This window comes from Hesperophylax consimilis, chromosome 5, assembly GCF_061612785.1.
Source record: "Hesperophylax consimilis isolate HC1 chromosome 5, BYU_Hcon_1.0, whole genome shotgun sequence".
Classification (NCBI taxonomy): Eukaryota; Metazoa; Arthropoda; class Insecta; order Trichoptera; family Limnephilidae; genus Hesperophylax; species Hesperophylax consimilis.
The window spans coordinates 3,218,381-3,236,657 of record NC_142840.1 but is presented as its reverse complement, the minus strand read 5'-3'; the positions used below and the strand labels follow the sequence as shown (position 1 = coordinate 3,236,657).

At 35.2% G+C, this 18,277-nt stretch overlaps 1 protein-coding gene across 2 annotated transcripts in view; it reads right to left on the bottom strand.

The window, feature by feature from the left end:
• LOC149423424 (phosphatidylcholine:ceramide cholinephosphotransferase 2-like) overlaps positions 1-18,163 on the bottom strand; it is a 165,601-nt gene extending 147,438 nt beyond the window's left edge. For both annotated transcript variants that reach the window (XM_089631536.1, XM_089631537.1), the window contains exon 1: positions 17,481-18,163. In XM_089631536.1, the coding sequence (XP_089487662.1) occupies positions 17,481-17,577 (97 nt within the window). In that variant the 5' untranslated portion in view covers positions 17,578-18,163. The remainder of the gene's footprint in view (positions 1-17,480) is intronic.
• Positions 18,164-18,277: the final 114 nt, after the last annotated feature.

The following is an 18,277-nucleotide window of genomic DNA, read 5'->3' as shown; positions in this document are numbered from 1 at the left end:
CAAATCTGGGAGAAACGAATAATACAGATCCTAAACGAGGTAACAATATTGGTTAAATTTAATATGTTACTTTGAATGTAAAAATTTCAGGTGAAATACAATATTAGTATGAAAAACCTTCGAATTTGTGGGAATAAATATTGAGAATTGAATTTAATTAGTTCGCATTTACTGCTTCGCTCATTTCTAGCAGACAAATTAATAAACAGACCCTGAAAAATCATTCGTGTTTTATTACCTACAATATCTACGTCAACCCACAATTAGTTCTGTATTTACGTTATATCCACATAGATTGAATAAATAAAACATTAAACAACACAAAATCAAGAACCATGTTTTATTAAAAATAATAAAAGAAAAGCAGATATGTATTAAAAGAGTTTACACTTTGAAACATTAACCTACTGAAAATGGAGATGTTTTAACAGCCCATTTGTAATTTTATTTTTACTTTCCCACGAACCAAAACAATTAAATAATCAATATATCTAAGTACATTACTACCATGAAGGAAAATAATAGATAAAAGTAGAGCTATTTAAAATATTAATGAACCATCAGAGAATTTAGTTTTCGGCGTGACTTGACGTTTTAGTTATTTTACGATGAAAGAAAGCCACAAAGAGTACATGTATAATGTATGTTTACTTCATTAAATAAAAAGTGAAATACGCACATCACATATTGCTAACAGAGGTGTGAATGCGACACGAAGACAAAACAATCCAAAATGATATCTGATTTTGAGCTAAACATCTTTGAAGACTTGATAAAAACACTTAATTATTTCATTATTTAAGATGTTGTCTATAACAACGGTAAATTTTATGTGTTAAAATTTGCTGTAAGTAGACATCCAAGTGTACTTACTTATTTTAATTCACAAGTAAAACTTTTTGAAAGGAAATAAAAAAAATCTTTATTCAAATATATTTTATGTTATTATTTAGATTTTGTCTAATACTAAGCCAATATAAATTATATGAACCTATATATTATTCTATTACATCTCAAGTTGTTGTATTCACACAGAGAATAGTAGAATAGAAGCCTAGAAGAGTAGAAAAGAAAATGAAAATATTATATTGTATATTTTGAAGCAGTATATAAATTATGCATAATAGAAATCTAACATCAGACAAGGTTGAAAGTCTATGAAGGGTTCCCATACGCTGTATCCCTGATTAGATACCTACCTATGATTGTGCATTGTGCCTGATGCTTTGTTGGATTGTACCTAGTAAAACCTTGGAATATGTTTAGCCATTTGTTATTTTCAACCACTAGAAATTTTAAATGCTGTATTTTGCACCCACCTTGGACACGTCTTTAATACGTACAAATTATTTTAAGCACTCTGTTTCAGTTTAAGGCGAAGCTTAATGCCAAATCACAATTTTGATTAATCTTTATAACGAATTGGTGTACATTGTGAATACCAAAAAATATGCTTTAGATAAATTGAAGGTTTTCCTATCGTTTCGCTTGACTAGAATACAAATAAATTACTCAATAAAAAATATAAATGTAAACTACTAAAAATATATTTTTCAATAGAAATGTATGAACGCATAAAGGAAACAACTTTAAAAAATACAGTATTATAGCTAAGATTATCTGTGACAGTTTCACTTAATTAACTTTTTTGTTTTCTTATAAAATTATTTACAAAATAAATTAAAAAAAACATTTTTGTGCTTTTAATATAACGTTTCTAGACTCAAGCGTTTGTCAAGCGATTTTAATGCTATTACCTACAGTATAAGGTATACCAAGAATATACACATTTTTGGCTTGTAGCTACCTCTTAATAACAATGAGGAGTACCTATCTATTATTTCAGTCTCGAGATGAGCAAATTAATGTATTTAAATAATTTATTTAAATTAAATTAATGTTAAAAAAATACATATAATTTAATGTCTTTTGTTTACGCCATATCATATATAAAACTAAACTCAAAACCTATTTTCATATAGTAATAACATTAAAGATGGCCGAATTTGTCAATTTTAATTTTAACGAAATAGCGATTAAAATTCATTATGTTCCTTATACGAAGGTTGAAATAGACGCCCCTCATTATAATTAAACTGATATGAAGAGTTATTATATTAATTTGTACGCATAAAATCAGCTTATTATCTGGAAATTTACTTTAAATTCTTTAATTTTTCGAAGAAAACTTTTTCTAACTGCTTTTCACTTTGTGATGGCATTATTTATTTTTTATTAAAACACAAATAACATTGTTTACATCACTTTATTTCTATACAAAATCTTGGTTCATGAAACATGTTGAGATTTTGTATCGAAATTAAATTCTTTGTTTGGGAGTAACTCGGATTCCCGGGTTCATTGGGTGAGGTGTGTTCAGGTCTTGGTGGCGGATGCACCATCCGGAGAAGTTGGTTTGGGAAGACTCCTTGATCTCTCCAGTTCGCCTCTCTCGACCCATCATCTTCACTGAACCCCAGATTGCTACCCATCCCCTCATATCTTTTTTCTTCCCAGATCTTCCTCTCTTTTATTTCCTTATAGAGACCCTCCATCCCTGCATCCCCAAAGATGACATAGCCCCAGAGAGAAATTATTTTCCTAAGGGCCTCCTGTTTGGAATTAAGGCGAAGCACAATGTAGTAATTTATAATCTTTTTTTTTTGTTCGAAAATTTGGTCGCCTAGAAATTTTTCAGATGCTTTAATTAAATACTGCGAGTAAAATACATCCTGGCCTTTGAAACAATCGAGTATTTTTTAGATAAGTCTTTTTATAAGCCCAGAAAAAAAAAGTGCTTTAAAGTTCAAAATCTCCTACTTACGAACCCATTTTCGGTTATGGTTTTATTGTATAATGTGGCAAATTAAGTTATTTATTAAATGATCGAAAAACATTGTGCCTGAACATCCACAAAATAAAATAAAAGGCACTTTTTGGCCATGTTTTTTTCTTGCATAAATAAGAACAGGCGGATGGTGTGAAGCGGGAATTTAAGCCTTATCGCCATCTACGTAAGGTGTGTTATTGATAGCGGCTCGATTCAAAATATTACACGACGTAGTGCATGGCCTTAATGTTAAAAAGTCACATCTTTACAAAGGCAAAGAATAACAGAAGATAATAATGACAAGTAGCATCTCTAAATAATATAAAATAAAGTTGTTATCCGTGTCTGTCTGTTTGTGCGCTTTGTTTTTCTAAACTACGCAACGGATTTTGATACGGTTTTCACTCATCATTTTAAGATTATTTCCAGGAAGATTTATATATATATATATCGACTGGAATGGGCGACTTGGCCATCGCATGCGTTCGTTGGCCGCCAATGTTTTATTTTTATTTTTTTTATTGTACAACAGAACATTCATTCCAGTTACAGTACAATTTTACATCATATCAGCATTTGACTCTTCAATAATTGTTTTAGGTCATTTAGAGAACATTCATTTACATCTAAATTCTTTGCTAGTTCGTTCAACAGCACCACTCCCCTCGTCATGCTATGCTTTGCCAGGACGTCGGTTAGCTGAATTTTATGCGTACAAATTAATATAATAACTCTTCATATCAGTTTAATTATAATGAGGGGCAACTATTTCAACCTTCGTATAAGCAACATAATGAATTTGAATCGCTATTTCGTTAAAATGAAAATTGACAAATTCGTCGTGTTCACTTGGTGGCCATCTTTAATGTTATTACTATATGAAAATAAGTTTTGAGTTTAGTTTTATATATGTATATATATATATACATTATATATATATACAATCCATGCATATTATATTTTTTAGAAAGTAGAGAAAACTTGATGTTTTGTAATCAAGTCTTAAAAAAATATTTTCAGGAGCCTACACAGCTAACGCTGGCTAAACCTTATCAGATACCTTAAAATAATGTACTACGGAATTGTATATTTAAAAACGGTTTACAGAAAATTCCAGAGTGGTATATGTCTATCTCCTAAGGATAATCCCGAGCAACGACGGGTACACGTCAACTGGTATATTTATCCAACGACGGGTACACGTCAACTGGTATATTTATCCAACGACGGGTACACGTCAACTGGTATATTTATCCAACGACGGGTACACGTCAACTGGTATATTTATCCAACGACGGGTACACGTGAACTGGTATATTTATCCAACGACGGGTACACGTCAACTGGTATATTTATCCAACGACGGGTACACGTCAACTGGTATATTTATCCAACGACGGGTACACGTCAACTGGTATATTTATCCAACGACGGGTACACGTCAACTGGTATATTTATCCAACGATGGGTACACGTCAACTGGTATATTTATCCAACGACGGGTACACGTCAACTGGTATATTTATCCAACGACGGGTACACGTCAACTGGTATATTTATCCAACGACGGGTACACGTCAACTGGTATATTTATCCAACGACGGGTACACGTCAACTGGTATATTTATCCAACGACGGGTACACGTCAACTGGTATATTTATTCATCACTGCATAACCTTGTATGTTTGTCTTTTCATCACTGCATAACCTTGTATGTTTGTCTTTTCATCACTGCATAACCTTGTATGTTTGTCTTTTCATCACTGCATAACCTTGTATGTTTGTCTTTTCATCACTGCATAACCTTGTATGTTGTCTTTTCATCACTGCATAACCTTGTATGTTTGTCTTTTCATCACTGCATAACCTTGTATGTTGTCTTTTCATCATTGCATAACCATGTACTCTTTCTTCTTTTTTTGTAAATCAACTTTTTTTTCTCTCTCTACTCACCTCACGACAAGATGAAGAGGATTTTTAGCGCCTAAAGCTTCATTACCACGTCGCCTTTTACTGGCGGAGGGGGAATGTGTTACGTAATACAGTCTCCCTATTGTTAAATAGGGCATGGTTGCCCCAACTTCCCCTCACCGCGTGTGTCGAACACGCCGCCAGATGGTCAAAATACGTGACCGGCACAGACCACACGCAGCGCCGCGGCACAAGCTAATCGCCTCGCCGCGCTCCGACAGTCTAGCTCCGACCTCGGCCTTGACCGCATGGTCGCTCGCGGAAACGATCTACCCGCCAATGACTTGCATAAATTACGCAATAACGAACGCGATCTCGTAACAGTTTCCAAACTAGAGGCATTTCGCTAATCGACTTACAATCATGTTTACTATTACGGCTCGAGCTAACTCAATGGAGTCCCGTTCCCGTGTAAAACCCCGAGTGCATATCTCTGCCTCAACTGTCCCGCCGCCTGTGAGCGCGGGAACGTCTGGCTCAACATGATGCCCCATACCACTCCTCAAGACGAATCGTAAGCTTTCAACCTATCCCCTTTTCTTGTGTTCAATTCTCGTAAATTCATGTAGAATCCACGCTTGATCCGGTCGTCATAAATTAGTAGAGAGAGTTAGTAGGGAGATCTATGTCAACCTGTATTTCTCGAGACATTTAATATACCTTGTGCCTTACTACCCATGTGTTATTATTATGTGATAAACCTACCCTTTGACCTCCTAACCGATGGACGAGCCTGATGACCAAAGAAGCTGCCCGCCCCTGATAGTACACGAGTCGCCTGCTCTACCATTTTATCTGAGCTTAGCCAATTTAATAACCAGGTTCGATTCCCGGGTACCATATGTTAGCAACGTCAACTGGTATATTTATCCAACGACGGGTACACGTCAACTGGTATATTTATCCAACGACGGGTACACGTCAACTGGTATATTTATCCAACGACGGGTACACGTCAACTGGTATATTTATTAAGTAACAAATAGAACTAATCGTCGTTTTGAATATGGGGTATCTGGGGAAGGCTATTTTTACATTAACCCTTCACAGGAGACCCATGGGAAAATAATTTCCCTCGGGGCCTATGCCAACTTTTGGGATGCTGAGTGGAGGGTCTTTTTTAAGGAAAAGAAGGAGAGGAAGTTCTGGGAAGGTAAAGGGCATGAGGGTTGGATAGAAATCTAGGGATCAGTGTGTCCTGGAGTGACGGACATGCGAATATATCGATCCTCCTGCGGCACAAGGCGATGGGTCGAGATACCAGTTGGAGAGGTCAAAGGGTCTCCCCAAACCAATAAAAGAAATAGCATTTCTGATCCAGAATTATGCATGCGTTGTATCAACGAAATAGAGGACCTTATCTTTGAATTATTATAATCCAAGCTCAGATCTGCATGTGTGTATTGTATTGATTATATTATTTAATGTCAGCCTAAATTTCCTAACAGGTCAGTATTCTGTCATTTCAAAGCTATCAAGTGAAAACACTGGCAGCCATAAAGCATTATCTAGGTCACGTAGGTCATATTCCCAGGACCAGTTATCAAGCGCTTATCCGACAATTATAAGCATTTAATCGAAAGGTTGGGAAAATTGTATTAAACCCCAATTAAAACGATCGTATGAAACAAGGTCTTCTTCCTTATTGCCTTAAACTTCGTGACTATTTACCATCAAAGGGTAAACCTTTTCGAGAGCTTTGTAGTTGTTATACTGCACGATTCGAGGAAAATCAACGTTAATATTGGAATTTCCAAGTATGTTCAGTAATAATTACTGTTGATTAATTATTTGTATATGTTATTCAACTTACAAATACCAATTATTATTGAAAATATTACAATAAAATAATGGTTATGTGTTATTTTTTACGCCTTGGCAGCAACGTTCCCTCCATTTTTTTCATTGGTTGTTTGGCCGATCAACTTATCTGTGGAAGGTTTAATGGTCCGAAAACTTAAAACTTAAGATTAAATATCAGTTATTTTTGTAAAAACTTGCGCACAACAAAAATGACATGTTCCTTTCTTCGAGGTGAGACACACCCGCACACCTTATATTATAGCGCATACACATTGGCCCGATGCATTGGGCCAATACGCTGGCACAACGTGTACAGGGCGACTTGGCCGTTGCATGCGTTCGTTGGCCGGTCAATCCGATTATTGCCGCTTTTCGGGCACACATCAAAGGATTTTGTCGCCAACCCGCTAACAGCGTTCACACGTTGGCCCCGTCAATACGAGTTCAGCGGAGGGAGCCATGTTGATTATTGGGTGAGTGATCATGTACGTTTACGAATTATGATTAATAATTAAACGTGCTGAACAAATAAATTGTCGCGGCTGAAATAATGTTCACATCCCTCTAGATTTGACGGCCTCCGTGGTCGAGGGGTAAGGCTCTCGACTAGCTAATACGAAGCTAATTCGAAGGTCGCATATTAAAATCCCGGCGTGCGCATGAAACTTTTATTTGATGAATGTGTGTTATTTCACAATGTATTAATTTAAAAATAAAATATACTAAGATACCCTTAGTATCGCTCTGGTGTAAGACCAGCATGCAGAAACGTTGCTTGAAATGGTTTTAGCCGTGTTTGATGACCAGATCTGAATAGGCAGGTACTCCACAGATTTCTCTTCGCCATATTTTTCCCCTTTCCACCACCACGTTTTGAGGCTGAAGCCTCCCCAATTAGGACGCCGTAGTCTCACTGGCTCCAGATGGTTGGGAGCAGTTGCGGTATTAACATTACAAAAGAAGATCAAATGGCCAACGCAGATATATATGTTATTTTTCTTCACGAAAAAAATTACGATAATGAAAGCATATTCATATTACGTTGACGAATAAATTAATTTTTCGCTTTAAAATGTGTCATTTTTGATTTGTCGCCTAAACGACATGATCTTTTAATAGGGCCAAAGTCTAAATGCGATATTAGAAGGAACATTTCTTGACACTCTTGGCAGTACCTAACTAATGATAAATACATTACGTTAATAATAAATATATTAGATGGCCTATAGTTATATACTGACTGAACATTCTATTGGAATATTGTACCAAAAGGTATTGTTCCCCAATAAAATATAGTTCTATTAAAAATGAAGAGCGGCATTTTAAAATACATACCATGTATTATAATAAAAATGATTAACGGTGACTTTTTTAAATGTGAAAAAAATCTTAATTCAAACATTTTTTACATTTAAAAATGCTGTTTTGGCAGTGAACCGTTTGCGTAGTTAGCTATAGGCACGCCCCTTTACCAGGGCCAGCCCCTACGCGGGCGCAATTGGAGCAGCTCGCTCCAGGCGCAGAAATGCCAAAACGCTGATAATACCTAACACCTCTAACAGTCCTAACACATCAAAATTCAAAATTCAAAAATATGTATTGCACAAAAAGAGTACAAAGGGTATAACTTATAGGTTACATCCTATTTCTTCCAGCTAACCCAACAAACGCGTGCCCAACATTTGTACACAGTTGACACTTGTCACATGAGAACGGATCGCTTCTACGATTCGTTCTTAAGTTCAACAGCTCGGCTGTGGAACGAACTGCCGGCCTCTGTGTTTCCTCCCTCCTACAACATGGGACTCTTCAAGACCCATGTTCACTCCTTCCTCTCCACAAAAAGACCCTCCACACAGCATCCCCAAAGATGACATAGGCCCTGAGGGAAATTATTTTCTTCAGGGCCTCCTGTGTGGAGTTAATATAAAAAAATACACATTATATCACATAATAAAAATAAATAACAGTAAATAAAAAATAAAAAAACAGAGGTATTTAATTCATGTAAGGTATTCATTCAAGGTGTAGTGACATTTGTTTAAAAGAAATGTTTTTGGTGTTGATTTAAATTTAAGTGTGTCGGTTATTTGTTTGATGCTACGTGGAAGGTTGTTATATATTTTAATGGCCATGTAGTGTGGTCCTTTTTGAAAAATAGTTTTGTTTGCTTTTGGGATTAATAGGTTTTCTGTGAACCTTGTAGCGTGTTTATGTGTTGAGTTTTTTTGTGGGAACTTTTCTGGAGATGATCGTACTAACAGGCATAACTCCATTATATATATGTCCGTCGCTGTCAGAAGTTTAATATTTTTTTTAAATTGGTCTACATGAATCCCGGTGATCAGAGTTTGTAATTTTTCGTAGGCACCTCTTTTGGATGATAAAAACATCTTTGGCGTTTACTGAGTTTCCCCAAAAAACTATTCCGTATTTTATCATTGAGTATACGTATCCATCGCCCTTGAGATCATTTTTCATAAAAAACGGCGAAATAATAATAAATATACTGGCGACGTCACATACCCACCCAGCCGAGCGTAGCGTGCGCGTGGCCCGCTATGTGTGGATATGTATGGCAGCTTATAGTTGACAAAGCTTAAGCCACGTGTGAAACGTAGCCGTGAATATCTATCTATAGCCCGCCTTAACCATTTTTAAATGCCAGTTTTTTTTTAAAACACTCGCGTTATTTTAGCATCAAATTATTGCATGTTTGATGTTATTACGTAAATATACATAATCTTTGCGTGATTTGTATATAATGACAGAGCATAAAACAGCATAGTTTACCTAAGTATATTAGGTACATTGAATGTTGTGTAATGCAGCAATCAAAGGGTTAATCTTGGTCATTGCACCCATTCTACTCCGTTCGATTTTCCAACCTTTCCATTGGGAACGATCAATAAGTCGCTAGAATACAGAGTATAGTGTGGATCACTCAAAACAGATATACTTACTAGTAGATATATTGAGTGCTACAAAAGTTACCGAACTTATTAATTTGTACATTAATGTGATACTAGTTAAATTCCCCGGCGTTGTCCGGGTTTTACGCAGAGTTTTTAAAAATCAGATGAACAAGGAGAAAGCTTACTGGTATAAAATATTGCTACTTTATTAAGAATCTCTTCAGATTATTCCAAATCCGGATAAAAACAGGATTTCAGGCCTTTAACAAATGAATTGATAGGTATCCTAGTAAACTTCCAGAAAAACACGAATGTGTTATCGCGATGTCGGAACACGTGTTTATAAAATTCGAATATTTTTGCATTTCGTCATTGTATATTTCCAGGACAAATGTTGGTGCTTGAAAACGTGTTTTGATTTATTGGGAATGTACTAAAAGCTTAAGAGGAAACGGCCGGCAATCCCGTTTTTAACCGGATTTTAATCAGCAATACTCATTTTTCTTCGTGTAGACAGTAATTTTCTTATTGTTTTGAACGTCAAGTGTGCAAAATTAACCAAAGGTCGCTGTCTATATGACACTAATCTCAACTCATCATCTGCGTATATCCCGGAAAAGTAGACAATGGAGGGGAAGAAACTTTTTTTTAGTTTAGGGCATTAATATCTTGGCACTAAAAATAGGCCATAACTAAATAGCATCCTTCCACTGGCCACCGATTGGGCTCCTATTCATTTCTTAGAGGCACATCTGCCCCAATGTTGGACACTCATTACAGCACAAGAAGCCCAAAATTGTAACCAGGAGAAAGTCGAATAACCAATGACAACCCTGGTGAACTTTATTAAAAGTACCGCCGACAAATAAAGGAATGAGGTGAAATGGGAGATAGTACAAACAGTCACATCTTTAAGAAAAACTGGAACAGTGTATCAGGATTCAACGGAGACGTTGTCTATGTCAGATTATTAATACATTTTCAAGGCTTAGAACGGCAGCTAGTATGTCACTATAAATGCAAGTTTAAAAACCTGTTTATATCCAAAATAGCCTTGGTCGTTAAACGGTTGTTAGGTCTGTATAGTTTGTTGAGCGGGGATTTAGAAAAGAACCAAACCGATATTATTCTCTCCTATGGTGGGGATACTGGGTGATGCAGAATGAATTCCCAGGAACGTTCAGAGCTTGCATTGCATAGGGTCACCAGGTCTTAAAACAGCCGCAAACTTTTTTATTTTCTAAACTAGATTTCTTCATCATCGACCTCGATGCAGTGGTATTATATATGTAGATAAATGATTTGACCCAGATTCTGTAATGCAGTGAAAAATATTTAAAAAATTAAGATTTACTGGGCAAAAGCCAGTAATCAATTCTGGAGACTCGGATTGAATTTCGCTTGAAAGTGTTTTGGCCATCTCCAGCCCAGACAACACATCACCTGGGAATGCAATAAAACCAACTTGCCAATGGAACATAAAAACCTTAACCTGACACTCTCGTCACGAACCAATCGATTTAATTTGTCCAAAACATGACGTGAGGCAGTCTCACGGCAAACATAATATCGGAAAAATCAGCTGTCACAATGTTTACTTACTAAAATAGTATAAAAATAGCAAGCTATCTGAATAATACTGTTACTTTTTACTGAATCAATCGACAAGCAATCGCACTTCAGATTCCTGGGAATCTCCGAGTGATTTATCACAGACCAGGGAACTAGCGAATAGTAGGTAAGCCACGCAAAGGTAAATCTCAATACTGCAATACTAACATCATATTCATTTCCGAGTTTTCTGACGTTTTACCGAAGTTTTTTCAGAGCTGAAAGTATCAGCATCCTAAAGGAATTCAATGAAGATTTAAAGGATTAATAAGAACGTATATTGTAATATATATACAAATTACCTAGGGCTAAGGAGGATACCTATTTATTAATGAGCAAAATAACTAACACCGTAAATGTTCTAAACCTGAACCTTTTCATTCACCACAACTTCTGTAAAGATTTAAATACCAGTTTTAGTTTATTTCATAAAACCTGGTTTGATCAATGTGCATGTGCGTAGCTAATTATTTTGAAGGTGATTCAAGATGTTTTCTATTGTGCAACACTCTCTTGAAGAAGCGCAAGAGTAGCTATTGAATTATTCAATATTTCGTTAGGAAAATTGTAATAATAATCTACGGCGTCAAACCAGAAAATGAGTTCTAGTCGACAAGCTACAAACCAGTTCGTATACTATGGTTTAAGAGCAGTCAATATTAAGATTTTTGGAAGTTCAAATGGGACGGCTCCGCTGGCCAGGGCGTGTGAAAAATCACTAAAGAGGCTTTATCATAATAATCTTGCAGGATTCGAAGCGTTGGGATTAGTCCAGGAACTACCCGATCATTGAATCACGAGTCACGAACTTTTGATCGTAAGCACCCGTATCCCGTGATGCGTGCCGGTATGAGGAGCGATCACATAAAATCTGTAGACCGGCATCTCGAATGTCGCTCTTGTGACAGACAAATAGAGATGGTAGATAGTTACCTGAAATCTAAAATAATCTATCATCATTCATCTACGGTGACCTACACCTATAGTACCTACCTACCTAAATCAAAAGAAAGTACGACGAGTGACTAGGGTACTCAGTTCTCCGGTACGACAGGATCCCGGCGACCGGCTGTGCATCTGCTCTATGGCATTTTTCCATATGCAAAAGTACCCGATACAAGAGCGGGTACTTCGTCACTTCGCCAGTGGATCGTGATCGTGAGCGACTCGGGCGTGTAAAAAGATCGATCGACCAAACTCTAGTTGGGAGACCGCAGGAAATTGGTAGGAGTATTGGTATTTTCTAGCCTAGGCCACTAGGAAACTGATGGGTTTCCCAGGGTTATAGCGTCGACGACGATGATGATTTTGCATGAAATATAATAGACCGCAGGATGAAGAAAGAGTAGATAAGTGAATTGTGGATGACGTAATGATGATAATGACCGCGAGTTCAAAATCCACCTAGCCAACAATAAATCTCACTGTGTAGAATACGTGTTGGCTGAGTAGGGTCGCCATATTCGGCCAGGGTCTCGTCGGGACGTTTCAGGATGGAGCAAATAAAAATTTTGTAATACTTAAACAATTTCTTTATTTTATAATAAGTAAGTAAATATGTTTGTTTTATAGGTTACTTTAATTGGTACTAGCAGAAGTATTTGGCTGGCCATACTTTTCAGAAGATTTCGCTTTTCTCAACAATTCTGGGTATCTTTTAACATAATTGTAGAACTCTGTACAAGTCATGTTATAATTGACTTGACACTGTAAAATCGACTCCACAGTATCTGGGCTATGGGACGCACGGAAAATTAAAATTTGCATTGCGTAATTTCAATCGGGACATTTAAGGCTTTTGTCGGGACGTCGGGACAGATAGCTCAATAAAGGTGACAGTCCCGATATATCGGGACGGATGGCAACCCTATGGCTGAGTAACGGTATTAAAGGTATGCCGAAGCCGAAGCAACAAACCTATTAGCCGTTCGAAAAGAACTAGACAAACATTGTGAATTGTAAGACAATAAAATTATGTAAAATACATATTTCTTTGAGTCTTCGCATCGGATGAACAAAAACCAGAGAAGTTATACGTTATAATTTTAAAATGTTTGCAATGCATAGTAATTTAGCACCGCATTTTAATATAAACACTAGAATATTAATATCATGATTAATTTCTTACAATATAAAACAGAGGAGAAATTTGGTAAAGGTTACGAATTCCGCTTCACGGTAAATATGGAATGTTTACTTTGAATTAATACTTGAATTTAGTTATATTATTACTAAAAGTTACTATAGATGTTGGGGAACCTTTAATAACGCCTGCTCGCGTCCCCTTCAGAGTTATATCCCAGTTTTCAAGTAGTTTTTGGGCTACGCTAGGTTTGTATAGACTGGTTTGTGATTTAATTCTAATACGATAATTATGAATATCATCCAACTCTTTATCTGAACATAGTCGCCGTCGGCATACTAAATGACATATCGCGTAAGTGACTTAATAAACGAAATTAAAATTAAAAGTGCTTATTTTTCCGTCTCCCCGACACAATAAATCATGTTTTGAATTAATAAAGCTAAATCCACTTATTTGAAAGTGAAATATTGCGTATTAAGAGTGAAGCGGAATAAGAGAAAAATTATGGAAAATTTTCGAATGTTGAATCAGCAGTTTTTTAAGAAAGTTTTTCACGAACTAGCTTTTCTACCTGGCTTCACCGGAGGTATGAATTGAACACTATTATATGGCACAGGTTTTTATAAAATGTATCTATCTTAGACAATATTGATTTAATTGTTTATTGTAAAAAGGTCGATATAGTATTTATTGAATCGCATTGTTTTTAAACGACCTCGTCGGCGATGACGCGCAAGGTTCAGAGACAGAACATTACGGGCGATGATGCAATGCCAATAACTGACAGAGGAGAGGGAGATGTGACACAGATGAAGCGCTGTTCCTATGGTATGATGAAATTTTTTAAAACACATAATATTTTAACTCGTAAGGCTAATTTGTTCGATTTTTTTTTTCGTAGAGTCAATTTTTTCGCTTTTCGGAACAGCTCATATGGTCTTACCGTCACAGTTAGAAAAATTAAGTGGAAAGAAAAGGTGTTAAAAAAACAGAAGTTAACCCCAGAAAAATTAAAATGTACAACTCGTTGAATGTTTCCCACTGCAATTTGAGAAAAATTAAAGAAACTTTGTGAATTTACCTATTACCTTTTTTGTATGAAAAGAAAAAAAGTGAAGTGGCAGTAATGTTTTAAATACTTACATTTTTCTAATAAAAAAGTATTTTTTTTGTAATTTTTAGTTCAGTGTTTAGAAAGCGTGAGCCATTTTTTAAACTTTTTATGTTTGATTTAAAAATTTTAATATTAAAAAATTATATGTTTACTTATAACAATCAAATTTTAAGGCGTATTTTATCCATCTTTCAAAAACAGTTATGAGTTTTCGGATACGATCAGAATTATCCCATTTATTTGGCTTTTATTGAGAAGCGGAAATACATTCTATAAATCTGACTTTCTGACAGCATCCTTAAGAAATGTAATTGTCAATATGACAGAGGCTTGAAAGGTTAAGTAAAATACTCGCAGAACTTAATAATAGCATTATTGAATTCGATTTATTATAATTTTTTTTAAATGTTATTAAAAATAATGGGTTGACAAACTTTTAACTACATTATACCATAAGATAAAAGTTAACAGAAGTTTTAAATCAAACAGGATTTGTTTCCTAGAGTTCATTGTTCATTGTTCCGCTTATTTATTATGTAATACCATTTTACAAATATACTTAAAAGAAAACGAATTGAAATGTAATTTTGTAATGTTTTTAAAGGAATAAACAAATTAAATTGAGTTGAATTGAATTGAATTGTGCCAAAAACGAATTATTCCATGAAACTGATTAGGAGCGCCCACGATATCAAATTGTTTCAAACTGTAAATTCCAATAAAGTTACGCGATGTCTATAAATAGTGAAGTTCGCAGGTGCATGTTCAATATATGGATCGACAAGAACGCCAACCTAGTAAATAGTATCCATGGAGAAGAAAATAAGTCGCATAGAGTGTAAAAACATATTAATGAGTGCAAAAAAATAAAATAATAAAATCAAAAAGAGAGATGGGAAGAGGGGTGGAATCACAAGCGATTATTGGTAGAAACATGCGTCCGATAGATTAGATGCACATCTGAATAGTCAAACTATATAGCTACAAGTCTTTGTAAACTAAATCTTACAGAAAACAAGGTAGTTATTTAAAAGGTACCCACACCCTATAAATATATTACAATTCAATTCAATTCGATATTGATGAAATTTCGCACACTTGACCTTCAAAACAAGAGGAAGGTCATTTGTCTGCTTGGGATTTCGAAAAAAACATCCCTATCCCCTTTTATTACTCCTTCAGAGGAAGCTACAGGCCAAAAATGTGTATATTCTTGGTATACCTTATATTGTAGGTAATAGGCATTAAAATCGCTTGGCAAACGGAGCCAAGAAACGCTCGATTTCATGCGCAAAAATGGTTATTATTTATTTTGTAAAAAATTTATAAGAAAGCAAAAAAGTTAATCAAGTGAAACTGTCGCAGATAATCATAGATATAATACTGTACTTAAAAAAAGTTGTTTCCCTCACGCGTTCATACATTTCTATTGAAAAAATATTTTTGTTGGTAGTTTATATTTATATTTTTTATTGAGTAATTTTTTATTTATTTGTATTCTAGTCAAGCTAAACGATAGGAAAACCTTCAATTTATCTAAAACATATTTTTTTGGTATTAAAAATGTAAACCAATTCGTTATAAAGATTAATCAAAATAGTGATTTAGCACTAAGCTTCGCTTTAAAGCAGAAGAATGGCACTCCTTGATGAAATTTTACATACTTGACGTTCAAAACAAGAGGAAGGTCACTGTTTGCATGAGATTTCGAAAAACTCTGCGTAAAGCCCGGACAGAGTCGGGGACTTCAGCCAGTCATGGAATAAATAAGAACGTAAGAAGTGCGATGTGTGCATAATGCAGAAATTAGTTTCATCATTTCACTTTTTTTTTTCTTTTTTTTTCGATGTAAATGTAATAGCGATATTCGATGTCAGGCAGTATTGAGACAGAGCGCGAGCTAAATGGTCTAGAACCTAAAAAAAAGTTACTAAGTCAATGGTGATCTCGGTTCCAATTCAAATCTACATGGAAAACATTGTCTAGTCTGTATTATCTATAACTTCATTATTACCAATGACATGAGAGAGAATTACGTAAAACTTGAACCTGGTAATAAAGTTTAGACCTACGTATTTACAACAATGCTCTTTCCAAAATTGTGGTGGATTGACATATCATGAAACTCATAGATGTTCATTTTACTTGTTTTTCAATTAGCACATAATATTCGACGGCACATGATACGATAATTAGGTAGGTACTTATTATTTCTTCAACATGTAGGTACCTACCAACGCAATTTGTGGAAAATAGATTTTTTATTTAGTTCAACTGAGTTCAAGTCTGTAGGTACTTTCTAAAGTGCGTAAGGAGCATAACTTAATCTCAAATATACTAGAGTGTATGTTTGAGACGGGCGAGCGGGCGGCGTGGATTTGATTTGTATACAATTGATAACATTTTGCACATTTAACCTTTAACAAGAGGTAGGTCAAATATTCGAACAAAAAGTTTTTTTTTATCTACGTTCACCTTTTCTTTACATCCTTTTCTCGATCTTATCAGATGTTTTTTTACAAAAGCATAACTTTGAGTGATAGATCTGATAAATTCCTTTATAGAAATATCATTTCAAAAATAATTTGTTACATTTTAAGAATTATGTTTTTTTATTTATTTACATTGTAGATGAACGATTTTTTGTATTCATTTGCTTGTTGGCGATATCTTGTTCACGTAAGCAATTCAATTGGCAGTCCTTCATTTTCAAACATAAGTAAGTTTTGCTATTAATTGTTTTTTTTTTTAATTTTGACGAGGTTTTATATATAACATATTAAAATATTGTGAAAGAAGTAAAAATAACAGAACTCGTTACTATATTTATAGAGCAGCGAATGAAGGGGGAAAAGTGTTTAATTTAAAAGAAGTGAGGAAATATGTGAAAAATCATTTTTTATTTTTATTTATTTGCATATATTTACATTAGGAGATTATGTAACCAATTTACATATTAATACTATTTAAGTTGCGTAAATAAATATACTACTATAATTGAATCTGTCTGGACGCTCTCAACATAAAATATCTTGGCATATTATAAGCATAACGTAATGGATTTGGTTATTTCTTCAAAATTTCGTAAGCAGTACAATTATGATGAATGAGGATGCAACAGACATGCCGAATAAATTGAGATGACTTACCATGAGATTTTCCAAGATGCTCACGGAGTCTGTTCAGCTCCTTCGAGCCGACCCTCGACCTGCCGTGGGCCTGGGCCGTCTTCGGGGACCGAGCCATCTGAGAAACCCAGCAATCCAACTTGAAATGACTACTGCACTTTCAAACTGTATTACACGTAGCTAATTCATAACTTAAAACATATTTTAAAGTTCATATCGTGTTTGAATTTCACCTAGTTTGTGTTGCGGAAAGCACTGCAATAATACAAACAACGGCGAGCAAAACGAAGGTAAACACGTAGGAATTAGAGCAGGTATGTCTGACAGTAAATAAAAACACACATCATGCGACAGCCTAAATATTATTCAGAGATCCACAATATCACAACTCCCAAACTGATTAAAATAAGTAAAATAACAACTGTATTAAGAAGTTTTAATAACTTTGAAAACACTCGCGGAACCGCTGATAACAAACTGTCACCGACGTAAACAAATGCACAGAAAACGTCAGTAGGTAGAAAGTAGAAACAAAACGCACAGAAATTGGCAATAGATAGACGGGTAATATTATGCCAAAATGCTTTCAGCGGTATTTTAAAAGCAAATCATTTATATTAGAAGATTAAAATGCAGATTTGTTTGAAAGGGAAAATTGCCGGCTTTTCACCTCTGCTGTCGCAACGCGTACTCCACCTGGCGAGGAGCACGGAACACTGAATACTGAACAACTGAACACCGAACCGAGCGACATGGGCCACTACACACGCGGCATCGAACTCATTTTCAATGCGATTCTTTGCCAAAGGTGTTTAAAA